Source organism: Leucoraja erinacea, chromosome 5 (assembly GCF_028641065.1).
Source record: "Leucoraja erinacea ecotype New England chromosome 5, Leri_hhj_1, whole genome shotgun sequence".
Taxonomy (NCBI): Eukaryota; Metazoa; Chordata; class Chondrichthyes; order Rajiformes; family Rajidae; genus Leucoraja; species Leucoraja erinaceus.
Genome location: NC_073381.1, coordinates 52,616,238 through 52,639,944, shown reverse-complemented (window position 1 = coordinate 52,639,944; position 23,707 = coordinate 52,616,238). Strand labels below are relative to the sequence as shown.

At 44.1% G+C, this 23,707-nt stretch overlaps 1 protein-coding gene across 1 annotated transcript in view; it reads left to right on the top strand.

Annotated features, from left to right (window-relative positions):
* LOC129697252 (venom phosphodiesterase 2-like) overlaps positions 1-23,707 on the top strand; it is a 133,031-nt gene continuing 109,324 nt past the window's right edge. Inside the window, exon 1 of the mRNA XM_055635606.1 lies at positions 1-314. Within this exon, the coding sequence (XP_055491581.1) occupies positions 177-314 (138 nt within the window). The 5' untranslated portion in view covers positions 1-176. The remainder of the gene's footprint in view (positions 315-23,707) is intronic.

The following is a 23,707-nucleotide window of genomic DNA, read 5'->3' as shown; positions in this document are numbered from 1 at the left end:
CGCTGCCCTGGGTCTGGGAGCGCCTCCTCCCCTCTCCTCTTCCCGCCCCACATGGCTTGGGATTTGCTTGGCCACCCCAGGAGGGGTGGACCGTCGCAACGACTTCCCCCCTTCACCCTCTCGTCTGCTGAGATTGTTTTGTTCGCTGTGCAACAGACGACTAAGTTGGATACGGCATGGATCTGGGGCGAGATAAACAAGGCTGCGAAGCGCACTACTCCAACGAGGAGCAGCGGGCGTCCATGCTACCCGGCGCCGGGGAGCCGCCAGCGAGGAGCCGCTGGCAGAGCCGCCGATGCCGGCTGCTCACTGGGGTGAGTGCAGTGGAAAAACTCTACACAAACTCACTTCATACAACTCGCCGTTTCAGTTTCCCGCAGCTCAGTGTCAAGTTGTTACAATTAACCACCCTGTTACTGCAGATTACCGGTCAATTTCTGACCGATTTACTTTTTGCTTACTTTTTACTCAAAGTTTGGAGTGTTAATGCGAATATTGTGCAAGTTACACAAAATATTTGCTTTTGTATCTGGAGTCTTATATTCATTTAAAATGTGGCACAGTTATAGGTGTAAATTACGCGCTATATCTCCGCACACAGCTGACACTTTTATGCCCACTACAAATTCTCTGACAGAACTTCCACCACTGGGTTAGAATTTCTACCTCAGAAACTTGAGGAACTCGAAGAAGTGGGGAAAAATACTGGAGTTGCTAGAAATCTGAAACCAAACAGAAAATAGTGGAAACTCTCAGCGAGTTGGACAGCATCTGTGGATAGAAAGGGTGAGATGTCTTGTGTAGGAAGGAACCAGATAGACATTAAAGATAGACACAAAACGCTGGAGTAACTCAGCAGCACAGGCAGCATCTCCAGAGAGAATGAGTGGGTGACGTGGGTCGAGAACCTTCAGATTTCTGAAGACAGGTCGCGACCAGAAACTTATACCGTTCCTTATCTCCAGAGATGCTGCCTGTCCTGCTGAGTTACTCCAGCATTTTGTGTCTATTTTCAGAGGGATATCTTAATGTATAAAGTCTAATTCCAGTCTAGTTAGTACATTCTGACCAAAGATCCTGGACATGAAACGTGAACATTGAATGTTTTCAGCATATTATGGGGGGTTTCTGATCACCGATGAGCAATTGTTGTAGGACAGAGATCGGGTGCCCTGCGCTTGCACGAACCACCATAGCCCCCGAACTGTGCTCAGGATTGCAACCTTTTGCTATTTTCAAGTTCACTTTCGCTTGTTGCATCCCGTCTTATTCTGTGCCAATATTCCACTGTGGATAGAATTAACAAAGTGTGGTGCCGTGAACGGTGAATTAATTCCCACAATAAATGCTCCCTAATAACGTAACATAACTGTTTTTTTTAAGAACCTGAGAAAACAAATGCAATGTGTAGCAATGTTACAACATTTTGAGATTTTAAAAATCAAGCCTGTAATTTATCCCATCAGATAAAGCATAAAAAGAAGTTTAATTTGACACCTAATTCATTTTCATATCTTCAGTATTAAAAAAGTTATGGCCATTTTCATACTCGGAAATTAGCATCTTGCTCCCTATTGCTTTTCCTTGACTGAACACAGAAGCTGTGATCGAGGACAGTCAAAAGCCTATAAATTTATTAAAAATTAAGAGAACTGAAAGAAATTTTCAGTTATTATAGATTGAAGCATTCTGAAACAAATATGAAACAATCTTACTTAGATGACTTGAAATTAAAGCATATAATTAATTTGTTATCTAATTGTAGCTAATTACAAATTTCAATTACTAGATCTAAACATCTATCAATTTCTTAAGAATAGATTAACATTTTTAAATAGCCTAAGTGTCCAAATAACATTCACACACAAATTCACAATAAAACATGTTTTTTAAATCTCATTGCCATGGATTTATAGGCCAAATGGAAGGAATTTAATTTTTGAGACCTGTAAATTAATGGCCATTTAAATCATTTTGCGAGTGGGTTTTTCTGGAACGTGACCATTTGGAATGTTGCGGTTGCGGGTGATTTAGTCTTCGTATCGGCATGAAAAATACTGCCCATTCGTATGAGAACTAAATCACCGTTTCGCAACTTAAAATGTGAACTAAAGGCATCTTAAGAAACACTTTTATACATAAAAATAAACAACTTTCTTTTACCTGTCACCTACATGAAATCCGTCGCCATTGTCGGCGTTGACGGCTTTAGAAGCTGATTTTAAAATGACTCCAGTGCTGAAATTGTCGGGCGATTTTAAAAAAAGACACAGAACGGCCGTCGGAACAATTCTTTAGCAAAAGCTTGCACCCTGACAAAATATAATCCAGCACAAGGTAAGAGAAAATCGCGTTTTAACCCCCCCCAAAACGAGCCAAAATCGCGCACACGGCCAGTGGCAGTACTGCAGCGCTGCTGAAGGTAAGTATTGTAACATACCTACAATGTGTAGTTATAAAATCACAAGGTTGCTGGGGGGGGCCTGTTCCTGCTTTCGTGCTGGCGAGAGCAGGAACAGGGAGATACGGGACCTGAACGTGTGGCTGAGGAACTAGTGCACGGGGCAGGGATTTAGATTCTTAGATCACTGGGATCTGTTTTGGGGTAAGGGGGAACTGTACAAAAGGGACGGATTGCATCTTAACAGGTGGGGGACTAGCATTCTGGCAGGCAGGTTTGCCACTGCTACACGGGTGGTTTTAAACTGAATAAAGGGGGTGGGGTGTCGAATGGGATACTTGTGGATGGAGTTAAAGGGAAAGGGTTTCTTAAATGTGTGAGCGTAGAGACAGAGGGGTGTGAAATGAGGGTAGAAGCAATAGGTAGCAAGGTGAAAAGTAAAAGTGACAGGCAGACAAATCCAGGGCAAAAATCAAAAAGGGCCACTTTTCAACATAATAGTATAAGGGGTAAGAGTGTTGTAAAAACAAGCCTGAAAGCTTTGTCTCTCAATGCAAGGAGCATTCGTAATAAGGTGGATGAGTTGAATGTGCAGAAAGCTATTAATGACTATGATATAGTTGGGATCACGGAGACATGGCTCCAGGGTGACCAAGGCTGGGAGCTGAACATCCAGGGATATTCAATATTCAGGAGGGATAGACAGAAAGGGAAAGGAGGTAGGGTAGCGTTGCTGGTTAGAGAGCAGATTAACGCAATAGAAAGGAAGGACATTAGCTTGGAGGATGTGGAATCAATATGGGTAGAGCTGCGAAACACTAAGGGGCAGAAATCTCCAGTGGGAGTTGTGTACAGGCCACCTAATAGTAGTAGTGGAGTTGGGGATGGCATCAAACAGGAAATTAGAAATGTGTACAACAAAGGTAAAACAGTTATAATGGGTGACTTCAATTTACATTTAGATTGGATGAATCAAATTGGCAGGGGTGCTGAAGAAGAGGATTTCTTGTAATGTATGCGGGATAGTTTTCTAAACCAACATGTAGAGGAACCAACGAGAGAGCAGGCTATTCTAGATTGGGTATTGAGTAATGAGGAAGGGTTAGTTAGCAGACTTGTTGTGCGTGGCCCCTTGGGCAAGAGTGACCATAATATGGTTGAGTTCTTCATTAGGATGGAGAGTGACATTGTTAATTCAGAAACAAGGGCCCTGTACTTAAAGAAAGGTAACTTTGAGGGTATGAGACGTGAATTGGCCAAGATAGACTGGCATAGACTGGCAATTGATTCTTAATGGGTTGACGGTGGATATGCAATGGAAGGCATTTAAAGACTGCATGGATGAACTACAACAATTGTTCATCCCAGTTTGGCAAAAAAAAAAAAATCAGGGAAGGTAGTGCATCCGTGGATACCAATTGAAATCAGGGATAGATCAAAACAAAAGATGAAGCATACAAATTAGCCAGAAAAAGCAGCCTACCAGAGGACTGGGAGAAATTCAGAGACTAGCAGAGGAGGACAAAGGGCTTAATTAGGAAAGGGAAATTAGATTATGAAAGAAAACTGGCAGGGAATATAAAAACTGACTGCAAAAGCTTTTATAGATATATGAAGAGAAAAAGATTAGCTGAAACAAATGTAGGTCCCTTGCAGTCAGAAACAGGTGAATTGATCATGGGGAACAAGGACATGGCAGACCAATTGAATAACTACTTTGGTTCTGTCTTCACTAAGGAAGACATAAATAATCTGCCGGAAATAGCAGGGGACCGGGGGTCAAATGAGATGGAGGAACTGAGTGAAATCCAGGTTAGCCGGGAAGTGGTGTTAGGTAAATTGAATGGATTAAAGGCCGATAAATCCCCAGGGCCAAATAGGCTGCATCCCAGAGTACTTAAGGAAGTAGCCCCAGAAATAGTGGATGCATTAGTGATAATTTTTCAAAACTCTTTATATTCTGGAGTAGTTCCTGAGGATTGGAGGGTAGCTAATGTAACCCCACTTTTTAAAAAGGGAGGGAGAGAGAAAACGGGGAATTACAGACCAGTTAGTCTAACGTCGGTAGTGGGGAAACTGCTATAATCAGTTATTAAAGATGGGATAGCTGCACATTTGGAAAGTGGTGAAATCATTGGACAAACCAGTGGATGTGTTATATCTGGACTTTCAGAAGGCTTTCGACAAGGTCCCACAGAAGAGATTAGTATATAAACTTAAAGCATACGATATTGGGGGTTCAGTATTGATGGGTATAGAGAACTGGCTGGCAGACAGGAAGCAAAGAGTAGGAGTAAACGGGTCCTTTTCACAATGGCAGGTAGTGACTAGTGGGGTACCGCAAGGCTCAGTGCTGGGACCCCAGCTATTTACGATATATATTAATGATTTGGACGAGGGAATTGAATGCAACATCTCCAAGTTTGCGGATGACACGAAGCTGGGGGGCAGTGTTAGCTGTGTGGAGGATGCTAGGAGGCTGCAAGGTGACTTGGATAGGCTGGATGAGTGGGCAAATGCATGGCAGATGCAGTATAATGTGGATAAATGTGAGGTTATCCACTTTGGTGGCAAAAACAGGAAAGTAGACTATTATCTGAATGGTGGCCGATTAGGAAAGGGGGAGATGCAACGAGACCTGGGTGTCATGGTACACCAGTCATTAAAAGTAGGCATGGAGGTGCAACAGGCAGTGAAGAAGGCAAATGGTATGTTAGCATTCATAGCAAAAGGATTTGAGTATAGGAGCAGGGAGGTTCTACTGCAGTTGTACAGGGTCTTGGTGAGACCACACCTGGAGTATTGCGTACAGTTTTGGTCTCCTAATCTGAGGAAAGACATTCTTGCCATAGAGGGAGTACAGAGAAGGTTCACCAGACTGATTCCTGGGATGTCAGGACTTTCATATGAAGAAAGACTGGATAGACTCGGTTTGTACTCGCTAGAATTTAGAAGATTGAGGGGGGATATTATAGAAACTTACAAAATTCTTAAGGGGTTGGACAGGCTAGATGCAGGAAGATTGTTTCCAATGTTGGGGAAGTCCAAAACAAGGGGTCACAGTTTAAGGATAAGGGGGAAATCTTTTAGGACCTAGATGAGGAAAACATTTTTCACACAGAGAGTGGTGAATCCCTGGAATTCTCTGCCACAGAAGGTAGTTGAGGCCAACTCATTGGCTATATTTAAGAGGGAGTTAGATGTAGCCCATGAGGCTAAAGGGATCAGGGGGTATGGAGAGAAGGCAGGTACAGGATACTGAGTTGGATGATGAGCTATGATCATATTGAATGGCGGTGCAGGCTCGAAGGGCTGAATGGCCTACTCCTGCACCTATTTTTTATGTTCTATGTTTCTATTCGCTGTGCAAATTGTATACATGAATGTCTAATGTTTTCATTTAACTTATTTGCTACATAATTCTCTTTCATTTAGTTGTTTATGGACTCGGAGAGGATTTGCAATTAATTTTGTCTTTGTTTCTTTATAATGTAAGCTATAATATATTTTAGCAGGAAGGTCATTGTGTGCGGGGGAGGGGGGGGGGGGGATACCCAATATGCAGCCATATCTGGAATATTGTGAGCAAAAAGCAAAATGCTGGAGGATCTCAGTGGGACAGGCAGCATCTGTGGATTCCAGCAACTACAGGCTCTTGCGGCTGAAATATTGTGTACAGTTTTGGTGATCTTATTACAAGAAGGATTTGATTGCAAAGGAAGATGGAGGAGATAAGAATAAATTGCCTGATGAGAGAATTTCAACTTGCCCATTTGGAAGGTAAAGAGAGATTTAATAGTAAGATTAAACGAGAACTTACCAGTTTGAAGTTTGATCTGTATTTTATGAGGAGTTAAGATGAGGGATTACGTGAAGAACCTGTTCAGCACGCATGTGCGGCATACTTCAAAGTAGCGGTGTGGAATCACAGATAGACACAGTTATTGAAGTAAACATAGTAAAGATAAGGAGACATCAGTTTATGAATTTGACCCATATTATTGAGGGTGGGAGCGGAGGGCACGTAATCCTTCATCGTAACTCCTCATAAAATACAGATTAAACTTCAAACTGGTAAGTTCTCGTTTAATCTTACTATTTTACTTCGGAGTCACGTGAGTGATTCCGTGAAGATTTCAAAGCTCTGTGATTTCAAACCGTGTAACAATTATTACAACATCACTGCCGAAGTCTTTGAGGGAGGAAGTGTGTTATCGTAATCAACCAATGAATCTGTTTGTAGAAAAACACAATGGTATTTTTTAACAATACAGGTGCACAACCTTTTATCCGGTGTTCCGGAAACCGAAAAACTCCGAAAACCGGCCATTTTTTCCAGATGTCGTCTGCACACCAAAGCTCGCGTTTGGCGCCAAACTTGACCCGAAACGACCCACGGTCAACCCAGGTCTGTACTACTGTAGCGGCTGCCTCCTCCCCGGAGACCGGGAGACGCTTAAACATCTGTAAATCATTGCTTAAATGTTAGTCAGTTAGTTTGGAGGGCTTTTATGTGAAGGGGGGGTGAAGGGGTAAACTTTAATTCTTAGTCCCCTACCTGGTCGGAGAGGCGGGGAGCGGTCAATGCCTTACCGGGTCGCCGTGCAGTAAGCTCCGCAGCGCTGTGGCCGGTGGGGCTGCGGGCGGCGCCGGTTGTAGCTCCGACCCCGGCAACTCTACCCCTGGCTGCGAGGCGCTCCAAATCCAGCGCGGTCCGCGGCCAGACGCCCCAGCTCCGCGAATGTCGGGAGTCGGCGACGTCGCAGCGCTGGGATACCAGCGGGGAGCGGGCAATGCCTTACCGGGTCGCCGTGCGGCAAGCTCCGGAGCGCTGTGGCCGCCGACCCAACGTTCGCGGAGCGTCGCTGGATTTGGAGCCGCGCAGCCAGGGGTAGAGTTGCCGGGGTCGGAGCTCCAACTGCCATGGTAGAGTTGCCGCGGCCGGACGGAGCCCCCAGCTCCGCGAGGTTGGGAGTCGCCGACCAGGTAGGGGACTAAGAATTAAAGTTTCCCCCTTCACCCCTACTCCACCACCACCACATAAAATCCCTCCAAACTAACTGACTAACATTTATGCAATGATTCTCCCGGTCTCCGGGGAGGAGGCAGCTGCTCCAGACTTTTCAAGCCGCCCGCGCTACCTACCTAATCTACGCTAAAAATCTTCCATTCGGAAATCCGAAAATGTCCGAAATCCGACAAGTGTCTGGTCCCAAGGCTTTCGGATAAAAGGTTGTGCACCTGTAACAACAAAGAAATTAAATTGTTCCCCTGGGCTTAAATTAAATATTTGCAGTCTGTAAAATCTTTCCTGCAAATAAAACAGGTTTTGCCAACGGCTTATTATAAAATTTCTGAACGGTCTTTCCCCCCACCATCCTGCTGTAGCCAGGATGTGGTTTATAGGCACGTCCATTCTTTTAGCCGTCGACGTGGATGCTGCCCTGGTGGAATGAACTTTGTACATGTTAGTTTTTATCCCAGCAGCTTTTAGCACCTGCTTGAGCCATCTCGAAATGGCTCGTCACCTGACCATAAGGTTTTTTATGACTGACCCACAAGGCTTTTCATCTCCCTCGAATGTTTTGGTTGTGTCTATGTAGGATAATAGGGTCATGGCACATAACCGTGTTTCTGGCGGGTAAGCCCGGAATTCCACGACTGGATTAGGTGTTCCTGGTCTGCTCTGTTTGATCATTCCCTGGATAATGACAGAGATCTGGTCTGGAGCTGTGAGCATGGTGTCCAGTCGCAATAGGTGTAGTGACTGGACCCTCTTTGCAGCTACAAGTGCCATCAACATGAGTGTTTTGAGCATAGATTCAGGTTGAGGGATCTGGCTGGTGGGCATCCCCTGAGGTATGTCAGGACCACACTGACATCCCATATATGGGTGTACCTTGGTCTAGGGGTTAGAGTTGTAAATACCCTTCATTAGTTTGACCACCAGCTGGTGGGACCCCATGGCCTGTTGTCCTGGAGCTGGTTTTAAATAGACAGGCAGGGCAATTCTAGCTGTGTTGATGGCTCTGTAGCTGAAGTCTTTCATCGTGGTGAAGGTTCGTCAGGAATTCCAGTACGTTGGTAACTGTAGCGGTTGAGTAGGTGGTCCCTGTATCCAAGCAGTACTTCTCCCATTTTTTGATGCTGGACAAGTGCTGTTTTTTAGTGGATGTTCAGAGGGATGCTGACATGGTGTCGATGGTTTGTTATGATAATCCCAGTCCCAGAAGTGGTTTGTGCAGCATCTGCAACCCAGGAGTTTGATTTTCTCATGGCACGGGTGGCTTGTGCCCAACACTGGGTGTTAATAACTCTGGGTCACTGGGGAATACCATCGGAGTTTCAACAACCATGTCATGGAGTATTGGGAACCATGGCTGTGTAGGCCAGTCGGGTACTATCAAAATACCTGAAGCAGAGTCCATTTGTACTGTGCGTAGCCCCCGACTGATGAGGCAGAAGGGAGGAAATAAATAGAAGAAAAATTTCCCCAATCCAGCGCGAATGCATCTACCGCTGCTGCCTCAGGGTCTGGTTCCCAAGCGACATACATAGGTACCTGGTGATTTAGTCTAGATGCAAATAAATCGATATCTAGCGTGCCATATTGCTTGATAACTTTTGTGAAAAATATATATTTTGGGGGTTTTAACATCCATTCGATGTTGTCATTAAATTTACGTGATCTGGTGTCTGCCACTGTATTTAGCTTACCTGGTAGGTAAGTTACTGATAGCCAAATATGTCTTTGGACACACCATTGCCAAATTGTATTGACCAACTTGTCGCATAATACCGATTTTATGCAGCCCATATGGTTAATGTAGGCCACCACCGTAGTATTATCTATTTATAACCGTACATGCAAGTGATGCATATTTATGCATATGCTTTTAAACCATAAAAAGTCACCCAAACATCTCTAGATAATTAATGCCCAGTGTAAGTGGTAACGATGATAATAGGCTGAAACTATGTCAAACGTTTTTTGCCCACCACTGTAGTTCTGATATTACTTCAGTGGGTAACTTCATGAAACAATCATAATGACCTGTATGTCGTTTTTGGTACAAAGGTCCGAATTATGTAGCTGGAAATGCTGCTACCATTTTCCCAATTACTCTGTTACTTGTCGAGTAGTTGGTAGTTTGTTGACCATTAAATTGTTGCATGATTGTGCCAATTCAACTATGTTGTCTCTTGGCAATGTTACAGTCACGTAGACTGAATTAATTGTGAAGCCCAAGAAGTCCATGATAGAGGATGGCTTCAACTTAGATTTATCTGGATGTAAGACAACCCCAGGGTTTTGGTAGCTGAACAGCTAACATAGTCAAATTCATGGTCTTGCCTACCATTTAGGATATCATCAAGATATGCCATGACAATATGTTTTTGTCTTCTGAATATTGCCAGAGCTGGTTTTAGTGTCTGGGTGACACTCTTGGGCTGATGTGAGCCCATTGGGTAACGCTTTAAACTGCTATAGCTGCCCCATCCAGTTAAATTTCAGGTATCTGCGATGATCCTTGTGAATGGTACTAAAATCTTTAAGATGAATGCTTGCCATGAAGTATCCTTTGGAATTTAGTTGTTTGGCAGTAACACCCGGTTCCATTTTGAAATGTATATACTTAACAAACATATTTAGTGAAGTTAAGCCAATGATGATGGGACATCCGCCATCTTTTTAGGGTTTAGTGAATATATTTGATACGAATTGCAAGGGTTCAGGTTTCCCCATGACACCCTTTGTAATTAGTCTCACCAGTTCAGCTTGTCCCTCTTGTTTCTTTAACGGAGAGAGGAAAAATACCCTCTGGGGTGAATGTTGACCTGGTGGCAATTTTTCTAGTATGAATTGTATTCACTAATGCCATTGAGTATATACTGATCACTCGTGATAGACTCCCATGTGTTGGTATGCTCTATATACTGGTAGGAACCAGACCCACCTACCTCCATGGTTATGGGTATTCTTCTGTTTCCTGCTGGTCCAACGAGTGTTGCACGTCGTCTGACGTGGCGGTGACGTTGGGGGGTGGCACATTTTCCATGGGGTCCGCTCTGGGCCCTGGTCTAAATAAGACTTTTGGTGATAGATGCGGACCCCGAGCTTTCATCAGTCCGATATGGTAGACGTTGACTGATGGATGCGATGGGGTGCTGCTGCGTAGGAATTACTGTTTTTGGTTACTCGTCCCGGCCCTGCCCTCATGAGCCGAAAGTTTTGTAAAACCTCTTGCATGTCCTTCATATGCTTTGTGAGGTTTTTGCCACAGAGCAGTGGGTCTGGCTCAGTGGCTGGGGTCTTATGACTTGTTTACGAAGGTTGTGGTCATCTCCGTATTTGTCCATGGAACGAGGAAAAAACGATGTGATGGCTGTCGTCAGGCTTTTAACGCCTCCTGCACGTGGGGTTTCCACGTAGCTGTCCACCACACACCACACCTAGCAGCTCTTCCTGTTCCTGCACCCCTTGCATACTCCCGAGATCTTCAGCCATTGCCCCTGTTCTTGACCAGCCCAGTCCTGGTCACCAAAGCTATCCTCTGGAAAGGAGGAAGCAATGGACAGTGCACAAGGCACTGTGGAGGGAGAGCCTGACCCCCTCTGCGAGAGCGCCCCTCCTGGGGTGCACCTCGCTGGAGCTCCTGCTCCAAGAGCCGCTCCATGCGGCTCAGGCGGCTGTCTCTCCCCCGCCTGGGTGGAGAGACGTCCCCGTCCGATAAGTCGGAGCCACCGGCCGGAAAGCCTCTTCCTTGGTTTTTACATCCAGCCCGCTGCGGGGCTGGGCTCGGTCGTGGTGTCGAGGTAGCGGACCGCCCGGTAAGCGGTCCTACCGCCTTGTTGCTGCCCCCGCGAGATGAAACGCTCCTCCGTGGAGTCGAGCGGGGGGCAGGTCTGTGCAGGCGGCTGTCTTTCCTCCCGTGCGGGTGGAAAGATGTCCCGTCCGATAAGTCGGAGCCACCGGCCAGACGCCTCCGTGGCGTTACTGAAAAATCTACTTTTATAACTACTAAACCAGGTTCGCTTCTTAATAAACAGACACCACACAAACTGTTTGGTAGACCAGTTCAAAACTTTACTTAACATCGGCCGATGGAAGGGAGCGAGAATTCCAGCTAAGTGACCAATGTAGACACTTAACTGTGCTCAGCCACCTTCCCTTAACAACAGAATTACATTGCCTTAAATAGGGTTTTTTTGTCCCCTTAGCACATTCCACAGATATTAGTCATGGTCAGAGGTACAGGAAAAGGTTTCCACAGAATGCATCACATCAAACCTTTTGTTTACATGGTACAAGATATACTAAAAACATTGGCCATTTGCTTTAGGTCATTTTATCTCCAAATAGACCACCCTAGCACTTCGCTGCTTCCTCTGTCATTTGGTCACTCATAAACATAGGTCATTTGTTTACAAAGATGTGACTGGCTATTTCTCTCTTCCTTTATTGCCTCCTCCCCATAAACATTGGTCATTTGGTTTATGGCATCTTACTTCAAAGATATCTCTCTTCCTCTCTGTCACTTCCTCACTTGGGAGACAATGTTATAGGATTTATTATCTCACACACACCGCAACCTGAGGCAAGCCTAATTTGACACTAAATATAAGCTGTAAGCTAGCCCAGAAGCCAATTTAATATCTTCTTATATTTTTAACTAAAATTCGGCTTCATCATTACTTCCAGCCTGCTGCTTAGGCGCTAGCGGGGCTGGGCTCGGCGCAGTGTCGGGATAGCGGAGCGCCGGGTAAGCAGTCCTACCGCCTTGTTGCTGCCCCCGCGATGGAAACGCTCCTCCGTGGAGTCGAGCGGGGACAGGTCTGTTCCGTTGCTGCCCCCGCGATGGAAACGCTCCTCCGTGGAGTCGAGCGGGGGACAGGTTTGTTCTGTTGCTGCCCCCCCCCCCAGATGGACGCTCCTCCGTGGAGTCGAGCGGGGGACAGGTTTGTTGCAGAACCTTTCTTCTCTGCCGGACAGCAGAAGGCTCCCTGTGAAGGAAACCAACGTCAGCTTACCTGACGGTCCGTTCTTTCACCTCCATAACGGGAGAACCCGACTGTGCCGCTGTTGCTCTGCTGGACGTAATGCCGTGCATGCGTGCTGAACGGGTTCTTCACGGAATCACTCACGTGACTCCGAAGTAAAATGTTAATTCAATTTCATTATGAAGTTATAATTCGATCAGCTTTCATCAGCCTTTCAGTTAGTGCAGTCCAGATCACAACTACTGTCATAGTAGGAGCTTTTAACACCCCCAATATTGTTCGGGACTGCCACAGTGCCAAGAAATTAAGAAGGTGGAGTCTGTCACGTGTGTTCAGGAAAGTTTCCTCAGGCAACATGTGGAGGGCTCCCCAAGGGATGGGGCACATTAAAAAAAGTTCAAAATTAAAGTTTAAAGTAAAAGTTTAAATTAAAGTAAAAAGTTTGATAAATTTTACAATTATAACTTTGATGGTATTTGACACGAACTTGTGAAAATTGATTGAGGCAAGTTGTTTACAGGCAAAAGAATGTCTGGAAAGTGGGATACTTTTAAAAAGGATGATAGTGTGAGTTCAATGCATGCATCTTCCTGTTAGAGTTAAGAACATGGAATGGAATTGAGGCTCTGGTCAGCTAAAAGGAGGCATGGGTCAGGTATAGACAGCTAGGATCAAGTCTCTGGAAGAATATAGAAACATAGAAAATAGGTGCAGGAGTAGGCCGTTTGGCCCTTTGAGCCAGCACCGCCATTCAATATGATCATGGCTGATCATCCAAAATCCATACCCCATTCCTGCTTTTTCCCCATATCCTTTCATTCTGTTAGCCCTAAGAGCTAAATCTAACTCTCTCTTGAAAATATCCAGTGAATTGGTCTCCACTGCCTTGTGTGGCAGAGAATTCCACAGATTTACAACTCTCTGGGTGAAAACGTTTTCCTCATCTCAGTCCCTACCCCTTATTCTTAAACTGTGACTCCCAGGTTCTGGACTCTCCCAATGTGGGGAACACTTTTCCTGCATCTAGCCTGTCCAAACTCTTAAGAATTTTGTATGTTTCTATAAGATCCCATCCTTCAAAATTCCAGTGAATACAAGCCTAGTCGACCCATTCTTTACACTTATGGGGAGACTTTAAACTAGAATGGTTGGGGCGAGGGACTCAAATAGCGAAAGGTAGTAGACAGAATGGGAGGCAGGAAGCAGAAATGGGAAGCACTCGGACACAAGAGGAGAAAGAAAAAAAAGGAAATAAACAGAGAATAAGAGACGGGGGTTTCCTTAAATGTGCATATTTTAATGCTAGGAGCATTGTAAGAAAGGTGGATGAGCTTAGAGTCTGGATAGACACCTGGAAGTATGATGTTGTGGCGATCAGTGAAACGTGGTTGCAGGAGGGCTGTGATTGGAAACTAAATATTCCAGGATTTCGTTGCTTCAGGTGTGATAGAATTGGAGGGGCAAGAGGTGGAGGTGTTGCATTGCTAGTCAGGGAAGATATTACAGCAGTGCTTTGGCAGGATAGATTGGAGGGCTCATCTAGGGAGGCTATTTGGGTGGAATTGAGAATTGGGAAATGTGTAGCAACACTTATAGGGGTGTATTATAGACCGCCAAACGGGGAACGAGAATTGGAAGAGCAAATATGTAAGGAGATAGCAGAGATTAGTAGTAAGCACAAGGTAGTGATTGTGGGAGATTTCAACTTTCCACACATAGACTGGGAAACACATTCTGTAAATGGGCTGGATGGGTTGGAGTTTGTAAAATGTGTGCAGGATAGTTTTTTGCAGCAATACATAGAGGTACCCACTAGAGGAGGGGCAGTGCTGGACCTCCTGTTAGGAAATGAGACTGGACAGGTGGCGGAGGTATGCGTTGGGGATCACAATACCATTAGTTTCAATATAATTATGGAGAGGGTCAGAACTGGACCCAGGGTTGAGATTTTTGATTGTAGAAAGGCTAACTTTGATGCGATGCGAGATGATTTAAAAGGAGTGAACTGGGACATTTTGTTTTATGGGAAAGATGTAGAAGAGAAATGGAGGACATTTAAAGGGGAAATTTTAAGAGTACAGAATCTTTATGTTCCTGTTCGGTTGAAAGGAAACAGTAAAAATGGGAAAGAGCCCTGGTTTTCAAGGGAAATTGGACATCTTGTTCGGAAAAAGAGGGAGATCTACAATAATTATAGGCAGCATGAAGTAAATGAGGTGCTTGAGGAGTATAAGGAATGTAAAAAGAATCTTAAGAAAGAAATTAGAAAAGCTAAAAGAAGATATGAGGTTGCTTTGGCAAGTAAGGTGAAAGTAAATCCAAAGGGTTTCTACAGCTATATTAATAGCAAAAGGATAACGAGGGATAAAATTGGTCCATTGGAGAGACAGAGTGGACAGCTATCTGCAGAGCCAAAAGAGATGGGGGAGATATTGAACAATTTTTCTTCTTCGGTATTCACCAAGGAGAAGGATATTGAATTATGTGAGGTAAGGGAAACTAGTAGAGTAGCTATGGATACTATGAGGTTCAAAGTAAAAGAAGTACTGACACTTTTAAAAAATATAAAAGTGGATAAGTCTCCAGGTCCTGACAGGATATTCCCTAGGACATTGAGGGAAGTTAGTGTAGAAATAGCCGGGGCTATGACAGAAATATTTCAAATGTCATTAGAAACGGGAATAGTCCCCGAGGATTGGCGTACTGCGCATGTTGTTCCATTGTTTAAAAGGGGTTCTAAGAGTAAACCTAGCAATTATAGACCTGTTAGTTTGACTTCAGTGGTGGGCAAATTAATGGAAAAGATACTTAGAGATAATATATATAAGCATCTAGATAAACAGGGTCTGATTAGGAACAGTCAACATGGATTTGTGCCTGGAAGGTCATGTTTGACTAATCTTCTTGAATTTTTTGAAGAAGTTACTAGGGAAATTGACGAGGGTAAAGCAGTGGATGTTGTCTATATGGACTTTAGTAAGGCCTTTGACAAGGTTCCTCATGGAAGGTTTGTTAAGAAGGTTCAACTGTTGGGTATAAATGCAGGAATAGCAAGATGGATTCAACAGTGGCTGAATGGGAGAAGCCAGAGGGTAATGGTGGATGGCTGTTTATCGGGTTGGAGGCAGGTGACTAGTGGGGTGCCTCAGGGATCTGTGTTGGGTCCTTTGTTGTTTGTCATGTACATCAATGATCTGGATGAAGGTGTGGTAAATTGGATTAGTAAGTATGCAGATAATACCAAGATAGGGGGTGTTGTGGATAATGAAGAGGATTTCCAAAGTCTACAGAGTGATTTAGGCCATTTGGAAAAATGGGCTGAAAGATGGCAGATGGAGTTTAATGCTGATAAATGTGAGGTGCTACACCTTGGCAGGACAAATCAAAATAGGACGTACATGGTAAATGGTAGGGAATTGAAGAATACAGTTGAACAGAGGGATCTGGGTATAACCGTGCATAGTTCCTTGAAGGTGGAATCTCATATAGATAGGGTGGTAAAGAAAGCTTTTGGTATGCTAGCCTTTATAAATCAGAGCATTGAGTATAGAAGCTGGGATATAATGTTAAAATTGTACAAGGCATTGGTGAGACCAAATCTGGAGTATGATGTACAATTTTGGTCGCCCAATTATAGGAAGGATGTCAACAAAATAGAGAGAGTACAGAGGAGATTTATTAGAATGTTGCCTGGGTTTCAACAACTAAGTTACAGAGATAGGTTGAATAAGTTAGGTCTTTATTCTCTGGAGCGCAGAAGGTTAAGGGGGGACCTGATAGAGGTCTTTAAAATGATGAGAGGGATAGACAGAGTTGATGTGGACAAGCTTTTCCCTTTGAGAATAGGGAAGATTCAAACAAGAGGACATGACTTCAGAATTAAGGGACAGAAGTTTAGGGGTAATATGAGGGGGAACTTCTTTACGCAGAGAGTGGTGGCGGTGTGGAATGAGCTCCCAGTGGAAGTGGTGGAGGCAGGTTCATTGGTATCATTTAAAAATAAATTGGATAGGCATATGGATGAGAAGGGAATGGAGGGTTATGGTATGAGTGCAGGCAGGTGGGACTAAGGGGAAAAAAAAAATTTGTTCGGCATGGACTTGTAGGGCCGAGATGGCCTGTTTCCGTGCTGTAATTGTTATATGGTTATATGGTTATGTCAGTCCCGCCATTCTGGGAATTAACCTGGCGAACCTACGCTGCACTTCCTCAATAGCAAGAATACTTTTCCTCAAATTAGAAGACCAAAACTGCACACTATACTCTCACCAGGGCATGGTACAACTGCAGTAGGACCTAAACTCCTAAACTCAAATCCTCTTGCAATGAAGGCTGACACACCATTAGTTTTCTTCACTGCCTGCTGTACCTGCATGTAGGGGATTGAGGAGTGTTTTAGGAGCATACTCAAGGGAGCATGAATATAGCTCTGGTATATTGGATTAAGGATAATGCAATAAGATTTTAAAAGTATATATAGAAGTTAACATAAAAAGTGGATGCAATAAATGAGGTTGGAGGAGGTGCAGGTGAACCTCTGCCGCACCTGGAAAGACCGCTTTACTTTCTGATGTTAACTTCTATATATTACTCATAGACAAGTAATATATAGAAGTTAACATAAAAAAGAATCTAGAAGATTTCTGCAAGTACATTAAATAGTAGAAGGAGGGGTGGAACAGGTGACAAAGCATGAAGGTAACCTATGCTCCGTGGTATAGGGCAAGGGTGGAATAGTCAACAAGTACAGGGGAAGTTGGCTTGGTTTGCCAGATGTGATCCCAGGGAGAAAATGGATTCAGTGATGAAAGTAGTTGCTGTAGTGTTACATGTCGAAAGGCCGCACGATTGTGCCGAGAACATGGCATAAGCCCTGCCCTCTCTGTTGTGCGCGCTGCTGTGCAGGGAACTTGCTGCAAATCCAGCTGTAGTCTTCCCAATGCTCAGCATGGAGAGGCTGCCCATGGGGGCACTGGCATTGCCCAGCCAGGCTGAGCAGTGCAGCTACTTGGCATCGAGCTGTGGGGCTCAGGACCACAAGCCGACTGGCACAGTGGGTGCAACAATCGGTAGGACTGCCGCATTGGCTCTGTGTGTTGTCAGACCGCTTGGATACTCCAGTCCGTCACCTCCTGAGAGATAAGATGGAAGTCACTGCTCCCCCTTGCTGTGTGCGGCCGCACAGCTGTCCACCATTATTTTAATGTGTTCAACGGTCAGTTCAGACACATACCTGTGAGTGTTCTGATTGGAGGGCTAGGATCTCTGTCAAGAGTAGGCAGTACTAAACCTGGTACCAGTGTCCCAGGTCTTAAGTGGAGGAAGGAACTGCAGATGCTGGTTGATACCGAAGATAGACAAAAAAACTGGAGTACCTCAGCGGGACAGACAATATCTCTGGAGAAAAGGAATAGGTGACATTTTGTGTCGAGACACTGAAGAAGCTCACTTATTCCTTTCCTCCTGAGATGCTGTCTAACCCACTGAGAAACTTCAGCTTTTTGTGTCTATCTTCGATCTTAAGAGGAACCATGATTAAGTTTATTATTATCACATGTTAAAAGGTAGAGTGAAAAGCTTTGTGGTGCAAGCTATCCAAACAGATACAGTCAATTACCATACATAGATACATAGAAAATAGAGAGGGTGGGGGACATGGGGTAAGAGTTAGCTAAAGTTGGAATTTTTTTTGAAGATAGACATAAAATGCTGGAGTGAATTAGTGGGTCAGGCAGCATCTCTGGAGAAAAGGAATATGTAATTTCGGGTCGAGACCCTTCTTCAGACTGAGAGTGGGGGAAGAGAAATGAGAGATATCGAAGGTACATAGAACAAATGAATGAACGATGTCCTAAATGCAACGATGATCAAGGAAACGTAAAGCCCACAATGGTCCATTGTTGGCTATGGGGTAGGTGATAAAGAGTAATACAGACAGTAAAACTAGTATGTCGACTAGGATGTGGGAGGGATGGAGCGAGGGGGGGGGAGTCAAAGGTTACTTGAAGGTGGAGAAATCAATATTCATACTGCTTGGTTATAAGCTGCCCAAATGAATTATGACGTGTTGTTCTTCGAATTTTAATTTTGTAGTGAAAATAGTGGATGGAGTGAAGATTGGCAAAAAGCACATAGCAGTGGTGCTGGCTATGAGTTAAATAATTCACCTCGACTAATGTTCCGTGAATACAAGTGAAGTGCAGAATGACAAATGCAGCTCTATTGTTCAAAACATGGTGTGAATTCACACCAGTAGTCAAAGACTGGTCAGTTTAACCATGCTGGAAAGACTTTAGAAACAATAGGGTGAAGGAAAAAAAAAGTATAAACATATGACGTTTGATCTAATAAAGAAGCACCATCACAAATTTCTGGGGGCATGAACATTGAATTCTCCCAATTTTGTTAGTCCTTGCTATCTCCTCCCCTTCCTCAGACCCCTTGCTGTCTCCTCCCATCCCCCAGCCTTCGGGCTCCTCCTCCTTTTTCCTTTCTTGCCCCCCCACCCCCGATCAGTCTGAAGAAGGGTTTTGGCCCGAAACGTTGCCTATTTCCTTCGCTCCATAGATGCTGCTACACCCGCTGAGTTTCTCCAGCTTTTTTGTGTACCTTCGATTTTCGAGCATCTGCAGTTCCTTCTTAAACACCATCACAAATTTGTTGAGTTGGTTTTCACTAACCTGGATGAGCCTTTTTGATGAAGTAACAGAAAGCCGATGAAAGGAATGCAGGTGGTATTGCTGACATGGATTTGCAGAAGTCATTTGAAGAAGTCTTACGTAAGTCTGTTTAGTAAACTAGATGTTTATGAGATTAAAAAGCATGGATGTGAAATTATCTTAACGATAGTAAGCAGAGGGACATGATAAATGATTGGTACGCAAATTGGACTCTGATAATTAATGTTGATTCCAAGTCATAGAGCAGTCGGGCTTCCAGCCCAAACTGTGTGTATCCACGAGTTGCCTAATGGAGCCAGTCCCACTCACTTGTGCCTGGCGCACTTCCTTCCAAACCTTTGCGATCAACCTGTTAGTGTCTTTTAAATGTCAGAATTGTTCCATCTCTACTACTTCCACTAACAGCTGTTCCATGTACACACCATCCTCTGGGTGAAAAAAAGTTGCCTCTTGGGTTCCTTGTCTTCTTTCCCTTCTCACCTTGAACCTGTGCCTTGTTTTGGATGCCTCTCCCTTGGGGAAGAGACACTGACTGTTCACCTTGTCTAGACCTCTCACAAATTTATAAACCTCTGTAAGGTCAAGCCGCAGCCACCTATGCTCCAGGGAAAAGACACAGTCTATTCAACCTATCCTTATTACTCAAATCCTCCAAACCTGGTCACATTCTCTTAAATCCATTTTGCTTCCTTTCCTGTTTAATGGAATCGCTCCTATAGCAGGCTGTCCTGACTGTACACAGTACTCCAAATGTGGCCTTGCCAACATCGTCTCGATATAACATGATATTCCCATTTCCTTTATACCCTAACCAATGAAGGCAAGCAAATGCCAAACGCCTTATCACCACCCTGAACTCTTGTCTTGCCACTTTCATGGAACCATGTATCCTCTATCCCAAGGTCTACAGTTGTTCTTCTACAATCAGAAGAATCTACATGGCTTACTGATTAAAAAACATAGCATCCTGATCTGATCAGGCCAGGGTTTGGCCATGGATCCATAACAACATTGGTGACTCTTAGCTTCCCTCTGAAGTGACTTAATAACATAACTGGGGGCATTTGCCCAGGGGCAATAAATGCCATCCTTGCAACTGACACCCACATCCCATGATTAATCAGAAACATCCAGTGTGGTGACCTTATTGAGTTTGGGGTGGTGTCTGCTTCCATTACAACTTGCTCACATATCTTTTCAAACCTCCAGTCCTGCCCCCCTCCCACCCAACTGAAGCATTGCCATAGATAGTTATTGTAGTGACCAAAAAATAGTTGTGCAGTGCCAGCTTCGAACATACTTGTTAACTAAACATCCATTTCCTTTGTGTTCTTGGTGTGGAAAGTATGAATATTTGAGCCGGTGGGTAGTCAAGCAAACTATATTGACATGGCTGTGTGTAGTTGTAGTGCTGTTCCCCATCTTGGCAAGTGGGGAGTGCTTCACTGTGTACCTACATGGTGCAAAGGCATGGGGGAGGCAGGAGGTTCATCAATCATTGCAAAATACCAGTCCTCTTGACTTAAAATAGACTCAGTGTTTGTGTAGCAAGTCTGGGCTGTTAGTTGAGTTTCTGTGGGGGCTGTGGCGAAGGCAGTTCCACCAAACATCATGACGGTTGTAGTTAGACTGAACCTTGCAGGATGTGATTATTGTCTGGGATTTTGTGAATGCGATTCTTACTGGGCATAGAGCCCAACTCTCTATGTTATCTGGCCTGCAACGTGAAGGTACAAATAGCTTAATCAGTGGAGTTGCAAATCATTAATAGGTCCCCATTTCTGACTTTACATACCAGAGGGAAAGTCATTGACAGAACCGGTCACTTTTGCAATGAAATGCTGAGGTACTAACATCCACAGATATCCTCTTTTACTCGGCATGATTCCATTTGGAGGCGTGAAATAACTTCCTCTACAAGTCCATTTTCATAAACAGGATGGGAAATGGTGAGGGGTATTGATGCAGCTCGGGATATGATGTTTAACAGGGTTCTCCTGGGAAAGCTAATCTAATAGAGACATGGCACGCAGCCAAGGCCACCAGAATGACAGTGATGTGCTGTGGGAGAGCTCTGGGATGCTGTCTTTCTCATGGACAACCACAGGAGCCTGCCTACCAGGGTTTGAACCTTGAGCAACAACTGATGACAACTTTCCTTTAGAAATTACATTATAGCAAGTGATTTCCCCCACCACTCCAAGAGAGCGCAGGTAAACCCCCAATAGATTACAGAGAGCAACCAAATAGTTCGGGAGATCCTTGAAATTGTCTTTTTCCCCCAACCAGTATACAGTTTGAGTCTGAAGAAGGGTCTCCACCCCAAAGATCCTTCTCTTCAGAGATGCTGCCCGTCCCGCGGAGTTACTCCAGCATTTTGTGTCTATCGTTGGTGTAAAGCAGCGTCCGCAATGGTTAAATAGGGTTTCATTGCTAGCTGAGCAGACAGGCATTCCTGCAGTCACGGGTCTGGTTCTAGAAGAGTATGTCAAGAGTGTTGAATTGCCAGGTGTACTGAAAACAGAACAATGAAATTCAGCAGCATAATGTTGAATAGAATAAATAGAATAAATATTGAATAGAATTAATATAGTACGTGAGGAAGTATTAATGGGTTCGGAACCATTCAAAACAGATAATTGGCAGGCATCTCAAGTACATCCTGGACTGTTGATGGAAACAAAGAGGAAATTATGAAATATCCCAGTACAATTTTTCAATCCTCCCTGGCACATTAGAGTGGTGCCAGAGGATTGGAAGTCTGCTAGCAGTGTGTCATTGTTTACAAAGTGAGGAAGAGATCAACCAGGTCAAAACAACTGAGTTAACACAATATCAGCATCGGTAAATTATTGGAATCCATTTTAGGAAACTTGTTAAGAAAAGCACAGTTTGATCGCTGACAGTCAGCATACATTTATTATGGCAATGTGATGTCTTCCTACTTTGATTGATTCTTTTCATAACAAGGAGAGTTGTTAAGGGTGTTTTTGATGTAGGCTACCGGGACTTTGGCAATGTTTTTTAACAAGATCCTACTTGACGGGTTGATCAGATAAATAAAGATGAATGGAATCCAAGGGGGAATGGCTGGTTACATCCAAAATTGGTATAGTCGCAGGAAACAAAGTGGTTGGCAGACTTTTTTATGACTGAAAGCAATTATCAGTGGGATTTCATATGCCAAAATTAACAGTTGGAATCCACATTAATGTTTGGTTATAATGCTAATTAATGAGTCATTTCACAATAGCATATGAAGTGAACCTAATTGCTTGAGGAGTGCCTTATTTTTTTATAGGACTGAGTTGAGACGTACATTATAGAAGTTTCCACCAAATCCCCTGTGGATGGTAAAAACTTTAGACTTGTCTTAGCCACCCAAACTGGATGTGTCATTTTTGAGGATGGACATCCCAACTGTTAGCTGTTTAATTGTTTCATGTGGGGGGGTTGCAAAGCTTTAATTGATCTACTGAGATTGCATAGCTACTAAATATTGCAATTTAAAACTGCTGTTTAATATTCATGTGGGCTGTGTTACTACATAACTTTAATGCATGCTTGATTTTGCTGCTGACATGTTTATTCTTGTTCTTCGTTGAACAAAGATTAATTCTTAGACCTGATGAAAGCAGTAGTGTGATGGACATACCATGCCCTGGAGTTATGGGTGTGAGGTCATAAGGTCATAAGGAATAGGATTAGAATTAGGCCATTCGGCCCATCAGGTCTACTCTGCCATTCAATCATGGCTGATCTATCTCTCCCTCCTAACCCCGCTCATCTGCCTTCTCCCCATAACCGCTTACATCTGTACTAATAAAGAATCTATCTATCTCTGCCTTATTTGACTGACATTCTGACAGGCAGGTTTGCTGGTGCTACACGGATGGGGTTTAAACAAAACTGTGGGGGGTAGGGGTGGAGTCAACAACATGCAGCGTATGCATGCAGAATTCCACAGGGGATTCACAACTCTCTGGGTGAAGAAGTTTTTCCTCATCTCAGTCCTAAATGGCCTACCCATTACTCTTAAACTGTGATCGCTGGTTCTGGACTCACCCAACATCGGGAACATTTTTCCTACATCTCCCTTGTCCAATCCTTTAAGAAGCGTATATGTTCCTATAAGATCTCCTCTAATCTTTTTAGATTCCAGTGAATAATAACCTGGTGAACCTATGCTGCACTCCCTCAATAGCAATAATGTCCTTCCTCAAATATGGAGACCAAAATTGCACACAATACTTCATAGTACAAAAACCTTCCGAGTGTTTCCTAACCAGAAGCCTTGGATGAACCATGAGATCCGCATTCCTCTGAAGACCAGATCCCAGGCATTCAGGTCTGGCGATGCAGAGGACTCTAAGAAGTCCAGATACGACCTTGGTAAGTCCATCAAAAAGGCCAAAAGGGACTTCTGCTCTAAGCTGGAGGATGAGACGGATGTTCGGCAACCGTGGCAGGGCTTGAATGCAATCACCTCCTACAAGGCGAAATCAGGAGGCAGCTCAAATGTCAGCGAAGCATCACTCCCTGACGAGCTCAATGCATTTAACGCACCCTTTGATAGGGAGAACACTGATGTGTCTTTCCGAGCCCCCATTCACCGTGATGGTAT